The sequence below is a fragment of the Micromesistius poutassou genome (genome assembly GCF_964030765.1).
Source record: "Micromesistius poutassou genome assembly, chromosome: 16".
Classification (NCBI taxonomy): Eukaryota; Metazoa; Chordata; class Actinopteri; order Gadiformes; family Gadidae; genus Micromesistius; species Micromesistius poutassou.
In genome coordinates, this window is record NC_140286.1 from 17,528,550 (window position 1) to 17,543,549 (window position 15,000).

The following is a 15,000-nucleotide window of genomic DNA, read 5'->3' on the forward strand; positions in this document are numbered from 1 at the left end:
TGTGCAAACGTGTACTGTAAAGTTAGTGAAACTAAGAATAAAGTACCCAGCCTGTCAAGAATCGTTGGCCGCTTCATTCTGACCATATTCAAACCTATAAGCAGACCCACTGCCGGTCAAAGTGAAGGGTGTTACCCCCGAGAGAACATCGGCCCTGGAGGGAACGTCTCCCCTGTGCTCTCGACTACGGTCTGGGAGCCGACAGCAGGAAAAGTGTAACATAATGATAAAAAAAACATTTTCTATATACGCGTGCAGCTGTGATGTATTATGTATTGTAATTTATTGTATGATGTGTACTCTGAGGGTTACCATAAGACCTATCATTTAGCGTTCACCACGAATGACTCTGAAAAGCAGTGCCACATTAAAATATTTTTTAAACCATTCAGCGAACAAAAGGCAACAGGCTGATTATCGATTAGGGTGCGGGTGCCACTCAGTGACATGCAAACGTAGACCGAAGCGTCATCAACACGCCCACTCAACTGGTGTGGACATTCTACTGCTCATTCACATATAAGGTAATTAACATTTCTGCCGGCTAAAATACTACCTGAGGGGTAGTCTTTTTTCAGGAGGTCCAACGTCAGGATATGTCATTCACATATACGGCCTGTAGGGAGAATAGCGGGAAAATAGACGGTTTCCGTTTCCGGTCAACGAGCAATGAGTCTTCCAACAGAAATCAATGGATTTACAAAATGCCAGATAAAACATGACAGAAAATGTATTTCGTTACGATACTTGATTTGGAACATCAACGAACACCACTAACCACTCGGTGAGTTGCACATTTCTGAAAACAAACGTTTAGGGTTGTTTTAAGGACAGGTTTGTGAATGCCCGTAGCCAGCCATTCCGAAGCAGGCAGGGGCGATTCTAAATGAGCCAAATACCCGAGACAGGACCAATAGTCAACATTCGGTGTCAACCACTCTATTTCATCCTAGACAAACCAGAAAGGGGGCTCAATGTTCAAAATACCGGAATTGTCCTTTAATTGTGATTAGTTGTATTCATCGTTATGAATGTACTCACAACACATTATTATTCTTTTCACAATAAGGACACAAGATAAGATCGTTCATATCTGTTTATTGATTTGTTGCTGTGTTGCAGAGTCGGGATGTCTGCGATCACATTCCCTGTAAAGAAATGCAATATTAATTGGTGCTCACACACAATTCAATAAGCAGTGATACATATACATGGGGATACAATATCAATACGGATAATCATAAAGATTGTCAATAAAGCGTTTATCAATTGTTTACTTACTGTCATGTCTCCGACTCCCAGGTGTTCAGTCAAAGAATTCCCGAAGTCTGTTGAGCATTGTTTAAAGTTTCGGGGGGGAAATATTGGAAGAGACAGGAGAGGTGAAGAATATTCTGTACTGTTTATTTATTTCCCTTGCAACATGAATAAGTCGGGATGTTTATAGAATTAGTTAGTTCATTCAGATATATGTAGATATTAGTCTTACTATCTGGATATTTAGTTGGTTTAGTTGGTTTAACTGTCGTGTTTTGCCTAGTAGGTTGATAGCAGGCTAGAGGCTCACATGCTGTTATCTGGGATTGATATATCAATGTGAGAATAAACCTGCTGGATTCTTTCTACACAAAGACTCATTAAACTCTCACACCGCATGGTCGGGCCATGACCCATGTACATACACACCAAGACACACGACCGCACAAACAGGAACATACGCGCAATTCACACAAAAACACAAAGATGTACACACCTTATGTGCCACATAAGGTGTTTTATGTCCCACTCTCTCTTCTCCTGTGTCTCCACCCCTCTCTCTCTTATTCTGCGTGTGGATAATGATTCATAATTACAGCGGATTGGAGCCGCCCCCCTCGCCCATCTGCTCTGGGAGGAAACGCCCTCTCTGAGATCTTCTTCTTTCATTTATTTCCCTACACCGTATTTACTGCTAGAGGTGAAGTGTAGTGTGTTCATGAGTATGTCTACTCTTGGTTTTCATATATTGTGATAAAATGCCTTGTGATTATGCTGCGAATCAATTTCCAGATTTTGCTCTTGCTTGCTCTCTCTCCTGATCCCTAACTCTCTTCCCTTTCTCTCCCTCCCTCCCTCTCTCTCCTGATCCCTCTCTCTCTCTCTCCCTCCCTCCCTCTCTCTCCTGATCCCTCTCTCTCTCTCTCCTGATCCCTGCCTCTTCCCCTCTCTCTCTCTCTCTCTCTCTCTCTCTCTCTCTCTCTCTCTCTCTCTCTCTCTCTCTCTCTCTCTCTCTCTCTCTCTCTCTCTCTCTCTCTCTCTCTCTCTCTCTCTCTCTCTCTCTCTCTCTCTCCATCCTCCTTCACCCCACTCCACCACACTCCTGGAATTTCACCTCATTATTTCCACGTTAACCAAATGACAGTCAATGTTTGACTTTGTGTGACTTTACTGTGTGTGTTCTTGTCTGTTTGTGTGTGTACATGTCCTTCCTTTCACTGCCTTTATCTGACATGCACACTTTTTGTATTCGTAATCCTTTTAAAATGTTCTTTGATGAGAGGATATCACATATCATCATGGTCATCTTGGATTTGAAACATATCGCAAGAGCTGCTGCGGCCATGGATAACACAAGTTATATCCCTGTATAGTTAACAATACTAGTTATTGATTCACTATTTCCAAGTGAATCAAACAGTACCATACGAGAAGACAGGTGCCCTCAGACAGGAAAGAGAAGGTAACCTGGCTGTCAGAACCCCATAAATAGTGAATGGCCTGCTGCATTTACTTCACACCACGCCATGAACCGGATACACAGGTCCGCCTGCATGTTTATATCATGATATATCATCTGTCTTTCTTTCATGCCAAGCCTCCAGGACTCTGAACTCGGCTCCCTGAGTTTGCCACCAGCTCCGACATATCCGATCTTGTTGATAGACAGACGGACACATGCTGCATTATAGATGTGGGCGGGCACATGGGGGGTCGGAGGTGGGCCGAGGGCCTTGGGCTGGGCTTTAAATTCAAGGCAGTAGATCAATTATACGCAGCAGCGCACACGTCTCCTTCTGAAGTGGCATCCCTTGATTAAACGTAGTGTACTTAGTATACTCCTGCATTTTCATGTATACTTATAGTCTACTACATTTTCTCAAGAGATGCAAATACCTGCGTGACGAGTCCAAGTCACCTTTCTCCGGCCTTCCACAGACGGGGAAGATTGAACACATCTCAGAAGAATTCAGTTTTGAACAGGGTTCACGTTGTCATATAGATAGATAGATAGATAGATAGATAGATAGATAGATAGATAGATAGATAGATAGATAGATATAATGACATAGATAGAGATAGAGAGAGAGAGAGAGAGAGAGAGAGAGAGAGAGATAGATAGATAGATATAATGACATAGATAGATAGAGAGAGAGAGAGAGAGAGAGAGAGAGAGAGAGAGAGAGAGAGATATAATGACAGATAGAGAGAGAGAGAGAGAGACAGAGAGAGAGAGAGATAGAGAGAGATAGATAGATAGATAGATATAATGACAGATAGATAGATAGATAGATGAATAAGCTGTTGAGTAACAAGTCTTTCCATACCGCCCTGCAGTGGGGAGCTGTCAGGCCCCCCAAGCAGTCAAACTCCCCAACTCCACCCTAGCAACTAAGTGCAGACATTGATGGATGGAGGGACGGAGGGAGGTAGGGGGAGGGACGGAGGGAGATAGGGGGAGGGATGGAGGGAGATAGGGGGAGGGCAGGGGAACAGAGTCAGGTAGAGGAGGTTCAGACAGAGACGCAGCGATGATGAGTTACTGAGATAGAGATGGACAGCGAGTGCTTCTCATATGCAGAGGGGGAAAGTTTGTTGAGCCTCTGGAGAAGGCATGGCACCTTGGGTCAGGACGAGGGTGGGAGACTGACAGACAAACGGATGGGGTGTGACAAGGGGATGGAAGCAGAGAATAAGCAGATCCTTAAAGGCTATTATGTAGAGGAGGGCTGGACGTGGCTGAGAAGGGTCATGGGAGAGCTGTCGGAGAGAGTTCTGATGTTTGCATTCAGATCGTAGTGATGCGTCAAGGGTACTGGACAGGCAGGAAATGGAGGGTCAAAGCTCAGGAATATTTAAGCCTGGCTTGGATTTGATGTATTTTCTGTATTATCTGCAAAACCATGTTTTCTTTACTTATATTCTTTCGCAAAGGTGAAAAAAATTATTTAAGTAGTCATGTATACATTTTTGTTGGAGTGTTTTTTTCATTGGAATTAACATCATATTTTTCCCTACACAATCAATCGCTCAATCAAATTAGACATTCAAATGATTATAATTTTCAAAAAAGCCGGAGGATGCTTTTTCTTTCTTCGGTCGGGCACCAGCAGTCAACCAGCAGCTTCATTTTGAACCATGTTATCAAAATGTCTGTAGTGCGATGCCTTTAATGTACGCTGTTAATTTCATCATTCCATCATCATAAATTTTGCTCTAATGCTATTGCTAGAGAAAGTAAATCTTTCATATTGCAGCAGTCAAGTTAAATTCCGCAAAGGGGATCCTCTGTCAAAACGTATGCACTATGGAGTTGTAAATTAGAGAGGCAGAGGACTGAAGCAACAAGCAATTATAACATTTTGAAAGCACTTAAAGCAGAAAAATGGTTTGTAGTTTATGCTTTGGAGTTCATAGGGTGTAGTTTATGCTCCATAGTGTTAAATGTTTCGATTTTTCGCATTATTATTTGTCCCTCTCTTAAATATGTTTTCTTTGTTTTAAAGGTTTTTCGTTTTTTTCAAGCTGCTCTTGATGTTGCTTCCCATGGAAGAACAGTGGACCGCAAAGGGACGCATTTTGCATCCACACTTACCATAAACCATACATCCTGTTTACTTCCTGGTCCTGCGGGCGGACCGGCCGGTCGGCGGACCGGCGGACCAACGCTACGACACCACCAGCTGCTACTTGTATCTGGACAGCATTTTTAGTCTTCAACTCGCCTCAACTCACAGTTTCCATAGCGACGGGCTGGGAGGAATTGAAGACTGAAAATGACATACAGGACATTCGGTCTCTCTCTCTCTCGCTCTCTCTCTCTCTCTCTCTCTCTCTCTCTCTCTCACTCTCTCTCTCTCTCCACTGCTGTACCTCAGGCATGTGGATGGTGACAGCCGCATTGGTGGTGGCGGCAAACGGGTCAAAAGTGATCGTTTGGGGTCAGCCGGTTCTAGGTGCTGCTATGCGATGCGACACAGGCAGCAAGCTTGAGTTTCATGCCTGAGCCCTGAGTCATGTCTTGGTCTGTCTATCGGTGCCTTGTGTTGCAGCGGTAAAACAGGTTTTGTGCGTGTCATGGTGGTGATCCTTTCAAACACAATATTTTGCAATGAGGATGGCGTATGTTTCTCTCTACCACCACCTGCCCCCTTCCTGGCATTGCATGGTGAGCCTGCGATACCCCCGGGGGACTCTGTGCACATTCTGGATGATCCAGCTGATTGAACACACAGGGTGATGCGTGATACTCAAATGTAGCCATCACCGTTTTAAGGTCTGGGCTTCCTCTCTGCCGTCGCCCACCAGCCTCACCACAACTCTTCCGCTGACCCTGTCATCAAGCCACTGCGCCTGCTGTCTCTCGCTGTTTGGGTCTCAGCTGAGCAGCAGCTGCTGGAAGCTGGCATCATTGAGCTAGTGGACGCTAGGGCTGTTGCCAATAATTTAATAATCGTCTCAACTGACAGACTGCATGGCGGTTCACATGCTGCTGGGTGCTACCCACCTTTCCAATTCAGTACAGGGGAGGGGAGAGGGGAGGGGAGAAAGGGGAGAGGAGAGGTGTATTTGGATAATTGGCTGCATTCAGCTTGTGGATTATCCATATAGCTAGGGAAATCTGGCTCTTAGACAGGGACCTTGTCAGAAACAAAATGTAACACCCGTTCTGTGCCATTTTTGACCTCCCTGCTAGGAAAGGTTGATGGAACGGTAGAACAGGACATTGTCCAGATGTTACGCACACCCATCCTGGCCACTTTCTCTGCAGGAGCTCAAGGCAGCCTCCGAGCGGAACCCTGTCCTCTCTCTCTTCTCTCGTCTCTCTCCAAGACTATCAAGACCACAGATAACAGCCCTCAAGGTCTCTGCCGACTTCGCTGCACACCTTATAAGCAAGGCCATCCATCATGTTCACCCTGCGTATTCTCAATCCCATGCCCACTGCGCTGTTAAACACTGTTTTGTTACCTCGTCGAAGGGTGCTCCTTCACACAGGCCATCCGTCAAAATCCATGTACCCCAGGGGTCTCCCCAGCCTCTCTCATGCTGGGCCGGGACCTCTACCTGTCCCTCGACCACCCCTCTACACCCCAGGTCCGCCCCTCTGGGGTCAGAGCCTCAGTCGACAGAAGCAATCCGTGGCCTACTGGTTAAGGAGTTGGACCGGTAACTGGAGGGTGGTCGGTTCGAATCCTGACCGGTAGGCAAAAATATGGACGGGGGGAGGACTCTCCCACGTCCTCATCCACGGATGAGGTGCCCTTGAGCAAGGCACCTGAAACCCCCACCTGCTCCCCGGGCGCTGCGCTGCGGCTGCCCACTGCTCCGGGTGTGTTCACCGGCTCCCGGATGGGTCAAAAGCAGAGAAAGAATTTCCCCCAAAAAGGGACAATAAAGGATAACTTAACTTAATCTCACCAGTCAAAACCGGCCAGGGTGCAAGATTTCGCCGACCTCAGACGGGGTGAGTGTCCCCCGGGGTGAGGCCCCCCCTGCCTCTGCCTGCTCAGCCTCATGCCTCCCTGCCCGCACATGTTCACGCCCTGGGAACAACATTTCATCTTTGAAATCCTGCCGGAAGGAGGAAATCTTATGTCTGTTCACTGGTCCTAAAAAGAGGGGTGGTGCGCACGTCCAAAGGTAATCCACAGGTGCTAGACAATAGTATTGGATGTAAGAGAAAGGAGAGGTCTGCACACTGTTTTTTCGCTCCAGAAGTAGATTTATTTATAAACAGGCAACGTGTCGATCGCTAGGGATCTTCATCAGGCATGTCTGTTCACTGGGTCATCAGCGATGCAGTGAGTTATTTCATGTTGCACTGCAGTCATTGTGTTATGCCTGAGTGATTCTTTGGTCTGTTGGTGTCCTCAATGCAGTAGTAAAGCAGTATGGTGATCCTTTCTAACACAATACCCCACCCCCTGATATAGTGTGACTTCCTGAGTTACTTTCCATTGTCAAATCCCATGGTAGCGAACATCCAACATACTCAACGAGACAAGCCACACAAAGGATACTAAGAGCTAATGAAAATACAATCCATGGCATTCTTGTAGATACAATACGCAAACTGGATGAAACTTTATCCTTGCGGTTTTATATCGTGTTCCTTCTGTATGCTATAGAATTTCAACTTGATGGAGCGTGTACATTGTGAACATTTTCCCTATGCAGCGTTTTCTTTGTTGAGCCATGTGGGATGGGGAAGATTGCCTTTGAATATAAAAGATCTTATTTTGATAAGAAGCTCAGAGGTTTCCTGAAATGGAAATATGATAATATACCTCTATTGTAGTCAAACACACAGTATATGTATGTATCTTATCTTTCATTTTAATAATTTGTTTTTTAACGTTCAAATAGGAAACTGATTATTTTAACAATAAACTCAACCATATTCCCTTTGGGTCTTTGAAATTGAACCTCCTTTTCATTGACTGCCCACCCTGGTTGTTGTTTGGGCCTTGGTCGGGTGGCTTCAACTAAAAGACAACTAGACTTCTGTTCTTTCACTGTCAGTCTCAACCTTTGAGATGCTGTATCGAGGACAAATTACATCCACATGACATTGTGTCTGTGTCCCATCCTTTGTTATTTGTATCCTGGTTACACTCCTCTGTAGACAACCACCAGATGACAATGAATCAAATGTAATGCATTCTGCCACTCACAACCAGAATCATGAAAATACATTTTCTTTGCGTGGCAGTTGGAGTGCAATTAACATTTATTCTGTCTAGACCTTAGTGGAACTTAATTTGAAGTGGAAATAGGAACATTAAGTCTTAATGAGCTCTGTATTTGTTTTCCCTATTATTGGACATGGTTCTTTCATGAGGTTGAACACATCTACTTTGACTTTTGTTTTTCAAGGTAAAATGATACAAGTATAAAAGATAAACCTAGTAATATGCACTGCTAGGTTCACTAGTTTATATTCTAGCGGAAATAGTAATTCCCTGAAAATGATCCTTTAAACAAGCAAGACTTGTATGTACAATATATACTGTATGACACAACCTCAAGGTTGCCTGAAATGAATTATTCACATAAAAAGGGTTACTGTGTCCCAGAGTCAATTATGATTTGTATTTTAAACCTCAGTAGGTTCAGATTCACATTCTTCAAACTCTATTCCTATTGGCTGGACTGGTTATAATTGAGCCATATGGGGCCATGCCTTTCTTTAAACTGTGGTACGTGGCTTTGAGCTTGGAGAATTGAAATGTGATTCAAGGAAATAAATGGAAATTTTGAAATATGGACACAAGCTGGTAGGAATAGAATAAAGAAATCAATCAAATCTACATTCGACTTTAAACAGGTCTAACAACACGAGCTACAAGGTTGTCTCACATTGCTCGTAACTGTTGGAAGTTGTTGAATGAATCCTATAGAAACATTGAAGAGGCTCTCTGGTAGGGGTGAAAAGGTTCACAACATTCACCGTTTGGTTTATATCACAGATTTGGGGTCACAGGTTTCAGTTCGGTACGGTACATTTTTGGTTAAGCAGGGGATGACACAATTAAACACGGTCATATGTGTATCTTTATAATTAGTATAGCGTAGGCAGGGGCATAGTATAGGGTTCTCCCCAAACAATGTTAAAGTGTCACTGCGCCATCATGTAACGTTCTAAAATAGGACTGTAGTGACAAAGATATTTAATTTCTAAACAGTGTAATTGGCTAAAACATGTTTTATTGGAATTACACTTCAAAGCAAATCTGCAAGTGAGTGGCTTTCGAATCCACTCTTGGTCCGAGTCTGACTCGCTTACAGCAGAGTCTACGATATTAGTCAATACTACGGGGCTGGGACCCAATTTCTTAGGGTGCCACCAAATGAAAAAGTTAGTCGAAAATGTAAGTCTTGAGCCCGGCCCGGGACAGAGAAAGAACCGAACAAACCATAAACCCCAAACCGTGACCAGCGAACCCAACGGTGTGGATGTTTTACTTGAACCGTTCCACCCCTAGTCTCTGCTCTTCCTGGAGCTACTGGGCTGGTACTGGAATTATATTATTCAGCCATTTACTATGTAGACATTTCTTTATAGTCATTGAGGAGACTCTTTTGTCCAAAGTGAAAGTGAATTCAAATGTAATCGGGGAGCAGCTATAGGTTAGGAATCTGGCTTAATGTGGTCATTGTCTACAGCAGCCATTCTCAACCTTGGGGTCCCGACCCAATTGGGGTCGCGAGATGATTTCTGGGGGTCACCAAACCATTTTGGAAAAATATAAATGTATTTATTAATTTTTTTTAATTTTTTTTTTAATCAAAATTAATGTAGCGTCCGACCGGACGTTAGAAGGACGACGAGCGGTTGGGCTCAAACAGGCATTTAATTACTCAAAACCAGTTACTGTCGGCCGTAACTACACCAAAACAACAACGAACCTGTCCACTAGTCTCATGTCTGCCCTTCTCATTCACACATACCGACACTAGGGCTGTCAACCAATATTCTAAATTCTAATATATATTCAAATAGTTTTGAAAAACAGACATTCAAAGGTGAAACTTAATATTCAAATGTGGAAAAACACACACCGACGGCAGCCGCAGAGCAGCTGTCTGCTTTGTGAGTGGGCGACCAGAACACTACAAGACAACAGACAAGAGTCAAGAGACAAGTCAAGAGACAAGAGTCGGGACCTTAAATTGCTCGCACAAACCTCTTGATCAGCACTCAGCATTTGTTTATTGTTGTTCTTTATTTAAACAAGTATGCGCAGAGAGAGTGAGGGGGAGCGAGAGAGAGCGAGAGAGAGCAAGAGAGAAAAAGAGAGCGAGTGAGTGAGCGAGAGCAAGGTCTGCGGTCTTGGCCATTAGTTCATTTACTTATTGTTGTGTAGGTAATATGTTGTCAAATATGTTTCAACTTGAATAAAGTACCTATACAAGTAGTTATGTCTCATTGTATTCGTTTGTCCTGTTATTGATGTAATGCGCGTCATTGACATAATGCGCAAATATATATATTTGAATAGTATTCGAATATATGTTTTTTTTTTAGAGGGAATATTTCAACGTAATTTTTTGACAGCCCTAGTGTGTGTGTGTGTGTGTGGGGGGGGGGGGGGGGGGGGGGGGGGGGGGCACGGACAGCAGTGCATGTTAAATTGGGGGTCGCGACTCAAAAAGGTTGAGAACCTTTCAGACATTTTCATCACACCCAGAACCTTTCTGGTTGGGAGCAAATACACAACCACGGTTTTCCTTGTTTTACCAACTGTTGTTCGCAGGACTGCAATAGCAGCAACAGTACCCACTGAGGGTTTGAACAAGTTCCATCACATACGTATACATCACGGGAGCTGCCAAACAATAAAGGCTCCATCCTCTTCTTTGGCATAATATTAAATGAATGCACCCTGATCTGAAATATAAAAACAAGGCGAACGATTTGACAAAGATTGTTTCTGGCGTGGACTTTGGATGCAATGCAGAGCCAATGTCTTATTCATGGGGACAATGCCATCACACACGTGGAGTATTTTACAGAGGACGAACGGTCAAACACAGAGACCATTCTACCTCTGTGGAGTACGAGCAAGAATAGGTCGTTGGGGAGCGACTCAGAGAGGCTAAAGAACCTAATTCAGTGACATTTGGGGTCGTTTAAGAGGGGAAGACGCGGTGTTGCATGAAAGTACTTCTGCGTGCTCCTCCTCAGTGAGTCCATCGTAACCGAGCTGCTCACACAGAGCTACTCCTGTCACTGCCTGCCTGGTGGTGGTTCCCTTTAGGAGAGGGGCGCCGACTGACCGCCTCTGGGCTGAGCAGGAGCCCCCGGAGTACCAAGCCCGCCGTTCAACACACGTAGGGTACAACCATGTCATCACATCACCACGGAAACAAGCACGACCGCAACACAACCCCACCACGTCCCCCAAAGCGACGCAAGAAGTGCCACCTCCCTCCGCTCCGCCTTCCGGTGGAGGAGCAAGAGGACGGAAGAGCAACCCCCCGCCCCCCCGAGGGAGACTTCACCTTACCTGCTTGTTCATGAAGATGTAGATGATGGGGTTGATGAAGGTGCTGGTCTTGGCCAGCAGCGAGGGCACGATGCTGGCCTCGGGCGTGACCAGGCCCGGGGGTCCGAAGGTGGCCAGCAGGGCGGTGACGCCGTAGGGCAGCCAGCACAGCAGGTAGCACACCACCATGATCACCACCATCAGCAGCACCCGCTGCTCCCGCTTGCGGCTCATGGCCGTGTGGATGCCGCTCACCTGCGTTGGGGGATGGAGAAGGAGGGTGGGGGGGGGGGGGGGGGGGTGGTGACCCCATCAATGTGGGGTGGTGGTGTTTGGGTATTAGATGGATAGGAGGGTTTGATTGGTGGGGAAGGTGGATGGTGATGGAGGGATGAGGGTGGTTGGTGGAGGGGGGAATAATGGGGGGTGTGGAAAATTGGTGGATTGTAAAAGGGTGGGGTGGTGGGAGTGGGGAATGAAAGCAGTGGGAAAGGCTTTATTTCAGATACATTTTCCAGCCAACAACAAAATCCAAACGTTGTAAAGCTGAGGGTTTCACCGGCCCTCATGCTCTGCCGGTCGGGAGCAGCTTTGATTCACTGTGAGCTGCTGTGGGTTGAGCTTTTAATCAATCCAGAGACACGCTCCGATGAGACCATGTGCTGTCGGGGATTTTTTTGTAAGTCGGGGAGTGTTTTGTAAGTGAGCTGTACAGATGTCCTTTTTTATTACAGTGACCCTTTGTTATGAAGACCTGACTGGTCGGAAGAAAACTCACGGCATCTGTCAGAAATAAAATGTGACGAAAGGAAGGAAACAAGAATCGGTTGCAGTGGTTTCCAGGAACTACAGAGGCAGTGAAGAAGGAGATGGTTTTGAAAGGAGAGAGTGAGAGAGAGAAAAGGAGAGTTGAAGAAAGAGAAAATCATCACGACAGCGCCAACACTGGCGCAGAACCAGAAAACAGGCACCAGACAGAAGAAGAGGTGAAAAGTTGAAGAGAAAGTTAGAGAGCAGCCTTGTGTTGATACCAGATGAACACAGACCAGAGTATGTACGTTTGTAACTAGGGTTGTGATGGCTGACCGACATCACGATGGAGTCTCCTAGTCTCTTCTATTGTTAACCTAGAAACTTTGCAGGGATTGCTCTGTAAATTAAATTAAGAATATAGCTAATGCATATGCATGCTACAGGGTTGCCGACACTCACGCATCTGGCGTGACACTCACGCTTTCGGCATCAATCTCACGCTCTCACGCACACGCAACAAATAAACAAACAAAAAAGAAACCCGCTAGATCTCTTGTTGCTCGTCAACAACTCCGCCTGCCCGTAATCCCGTACTACCCCCGTCCCCCCCGTCCCCCCCGTCAACAATCCCGTCCGCCCGCACTCCAACACTCAATCCCCCCCCCGTCAAAAATTCCACCCGCGGACCCTGTTATAATGTAAGCATTATAAGATCCTACAGAGTCTCACTCTGGCCAGAAACCCAAAGTTGGCAACCCTGATGCTACTTTAAATACGGCAGCCTATGCCAGCGACGTGACTGCCGCGATCTGATCGCATTTCTCAAGGCAGATTACACAGTGCCATGTGCCAAAATATGATATATATTTTTTAATATATGTGCGGCTGGAGAAAAGGTACAGCGAAGCAGCAGCCTCGCTCCGTGAAATCCTGTCCTTAACGGAGAAAGTTGCCATCACCACCGACGCTTAGACAGCGTTGACTACGGAGGCGTACCTACGTGACTGAGACCGTTCACTTTTTGGGTTCACTGGGTTGTGCAGAGTGCGATCCTGTAGACCCGCTCAATGCCAGAGAGGCACACTGCGGAATATATGAATTTTCGTTTCCAAATATTTATTTAAAAACGAAAATATCTGTTTCAGTGCGTGTGTGTTAAATTAAATGGTTTTATATAACTTAAACTAATTCCGTTGGAAATAGGAGGCGCGCAGCATCAATATCCTAACTAAAAAAAAGTATGTCGGCCAACGCAGGCACATTTTGCAGATTGTAAATCGACATGAGACATTGTAAACGTTCACAATCCTGCTCTATGCTCTGTGATATTTTGTTCATCATCATTTCTATTAACCTCTGCGTGGCGCACACGCAACAGTTATCATGTAAATTGCTCGTCGGCCCGTCTTTTGCGCGGATCACACATGAGCACCAGATTGTGAATTGACATGAGACATTGTAAACGTTCACAATCCTGCTCTATGCTCTGTGATATTTAGTTTATCATAATTTCTATTAACCTCTGCGTGGCGTATAAAGTGGTCATGTAGATCGGTCGTCTGCCCGTCTATTCAGGTGGATCAGGTGTGCACACAACGCCGTGTCCCTTGGCTGTCCACTCTCATCAGGTCTAAATCCAAAAAATTGCCATAAAAGCGAAGTAGTAGGCCTACCCTTTTTAGCAACCAACGCCATTGTTTCAACTCTTCTTAAGTGGAAGCCCCTAATATATACACACATGCACATACACATACATAGAAAGACACACACACACACACACACACACACACACGTACACATACGTGCATACTAACAAAAAACATTATCTTACAGAAACACACATACAACACCAATGCATATAGCAAGCCAACACACTGGAGACCTCGGGGGCAGAGATATGCAGTGATCATCAGTGTTGTGCAAGTTCACACTTCACATGAACTAGTTCAAAGTTCAGTTCATACAAAAGAAAATGAATAAATTCACGTTCATAGTTCACCAATTCAGTTTTGAACTAGTTCATGTTCAGTTCATTAACAGAGAAAGACTCTGGGAGAAAAGAAAAACTGTGGGAGTGAGTATTCTGTGCTTATCTTTTAAAATGAATCCTCTCCATTACCTGCTGCCCATCACTACAATCTCAAATTGTTGTGGATATTATTTGTACACCTAATTCATTTATCACAACTAAGGCAGTAACTCTATTTAATAAACATGTCATCTGGACCTAAGCATCAATTCAGAATGTCACAAAATCTGAACTAGTTCAAGTTCAAGTTCTTTAATTAAAAATATGTTAAGTTCAGTTCAAAGTTCATAGAAAAATTAACTTGTTCAATGAACTAGTTCTTTTGAACTAGTTCATGCACAACACTGCTGATGATCATCAATATAGCTGCAGTCACACAAACACACAACTGCACGCACACATAAATTCACACACACATGAATGCACACACACATCGTTATTTCTCAGACATGCAGACGCACACACATACACACACGCAAAACCATGTCGACACACAAACACGCAAACATGTGAATGTAGATTTGATGGATAAACAACATGACCAAAACATTAAGAGGGGAGATTTGACAGGTCCGTCGGGCAAACGTCTCCCATGTGATGGTTCAACATGAAGATACATGTTTCACTCTCACTCCCTTATCCCTCTCTCTCTCTTTCTGTCACTCTCTCTGCCTTTCTGTCACTCTCTCTGCCTCTCTGTCACGATGTTTATGTTTGCGTCTCTATTTCCCTATCTCTCTCTTCATGTCCCTGTCCACACTGTCTCCCCCCCCCTCTCTTTCATATATTACCCAACATACAAACTTCTTCCCACAAACTGTATAATGTACTGTATAATGTATTGTGTGGTGTCTGTGAGTGTCTGTGTCTGTGTGTGACCTCCAGGGTGTGTGTGTGTGTGACCTCCAGGGTGTGTCTGTGTGTGTGTGTGTGTGTGTGTGTGTGTGACCTCCAGGGTGTGTGTGTGTG

General features: G+C 44.9%; 1 protein-coding gene across 1 annotated transcript in view; it reads right to left on the reverse strand.

Annotated features, from left to right (window-relative positions):
* LOC311360729 (vertebrate ancient opsin-like) overlaps positions 1 to 15,000 on the reverse strand; it is a gene marked incomplete at both ends in the record, with an annotated part of 72,369 nt that overhangs the window by 1,727 nt on the left and 55,642 nt on the right. Inside the window, one exon of the mRNA XM_084480823.1 lies at positions 11,271 to 11,504. Within this exon, the coding sequence (XP_084336949.1) occupies positions 11,271 to 11,504 (234 nt within the window). The remainder of the gene's footprint in view (positions 1 to 11,270; positions 11,505 to 15,000) is intronic.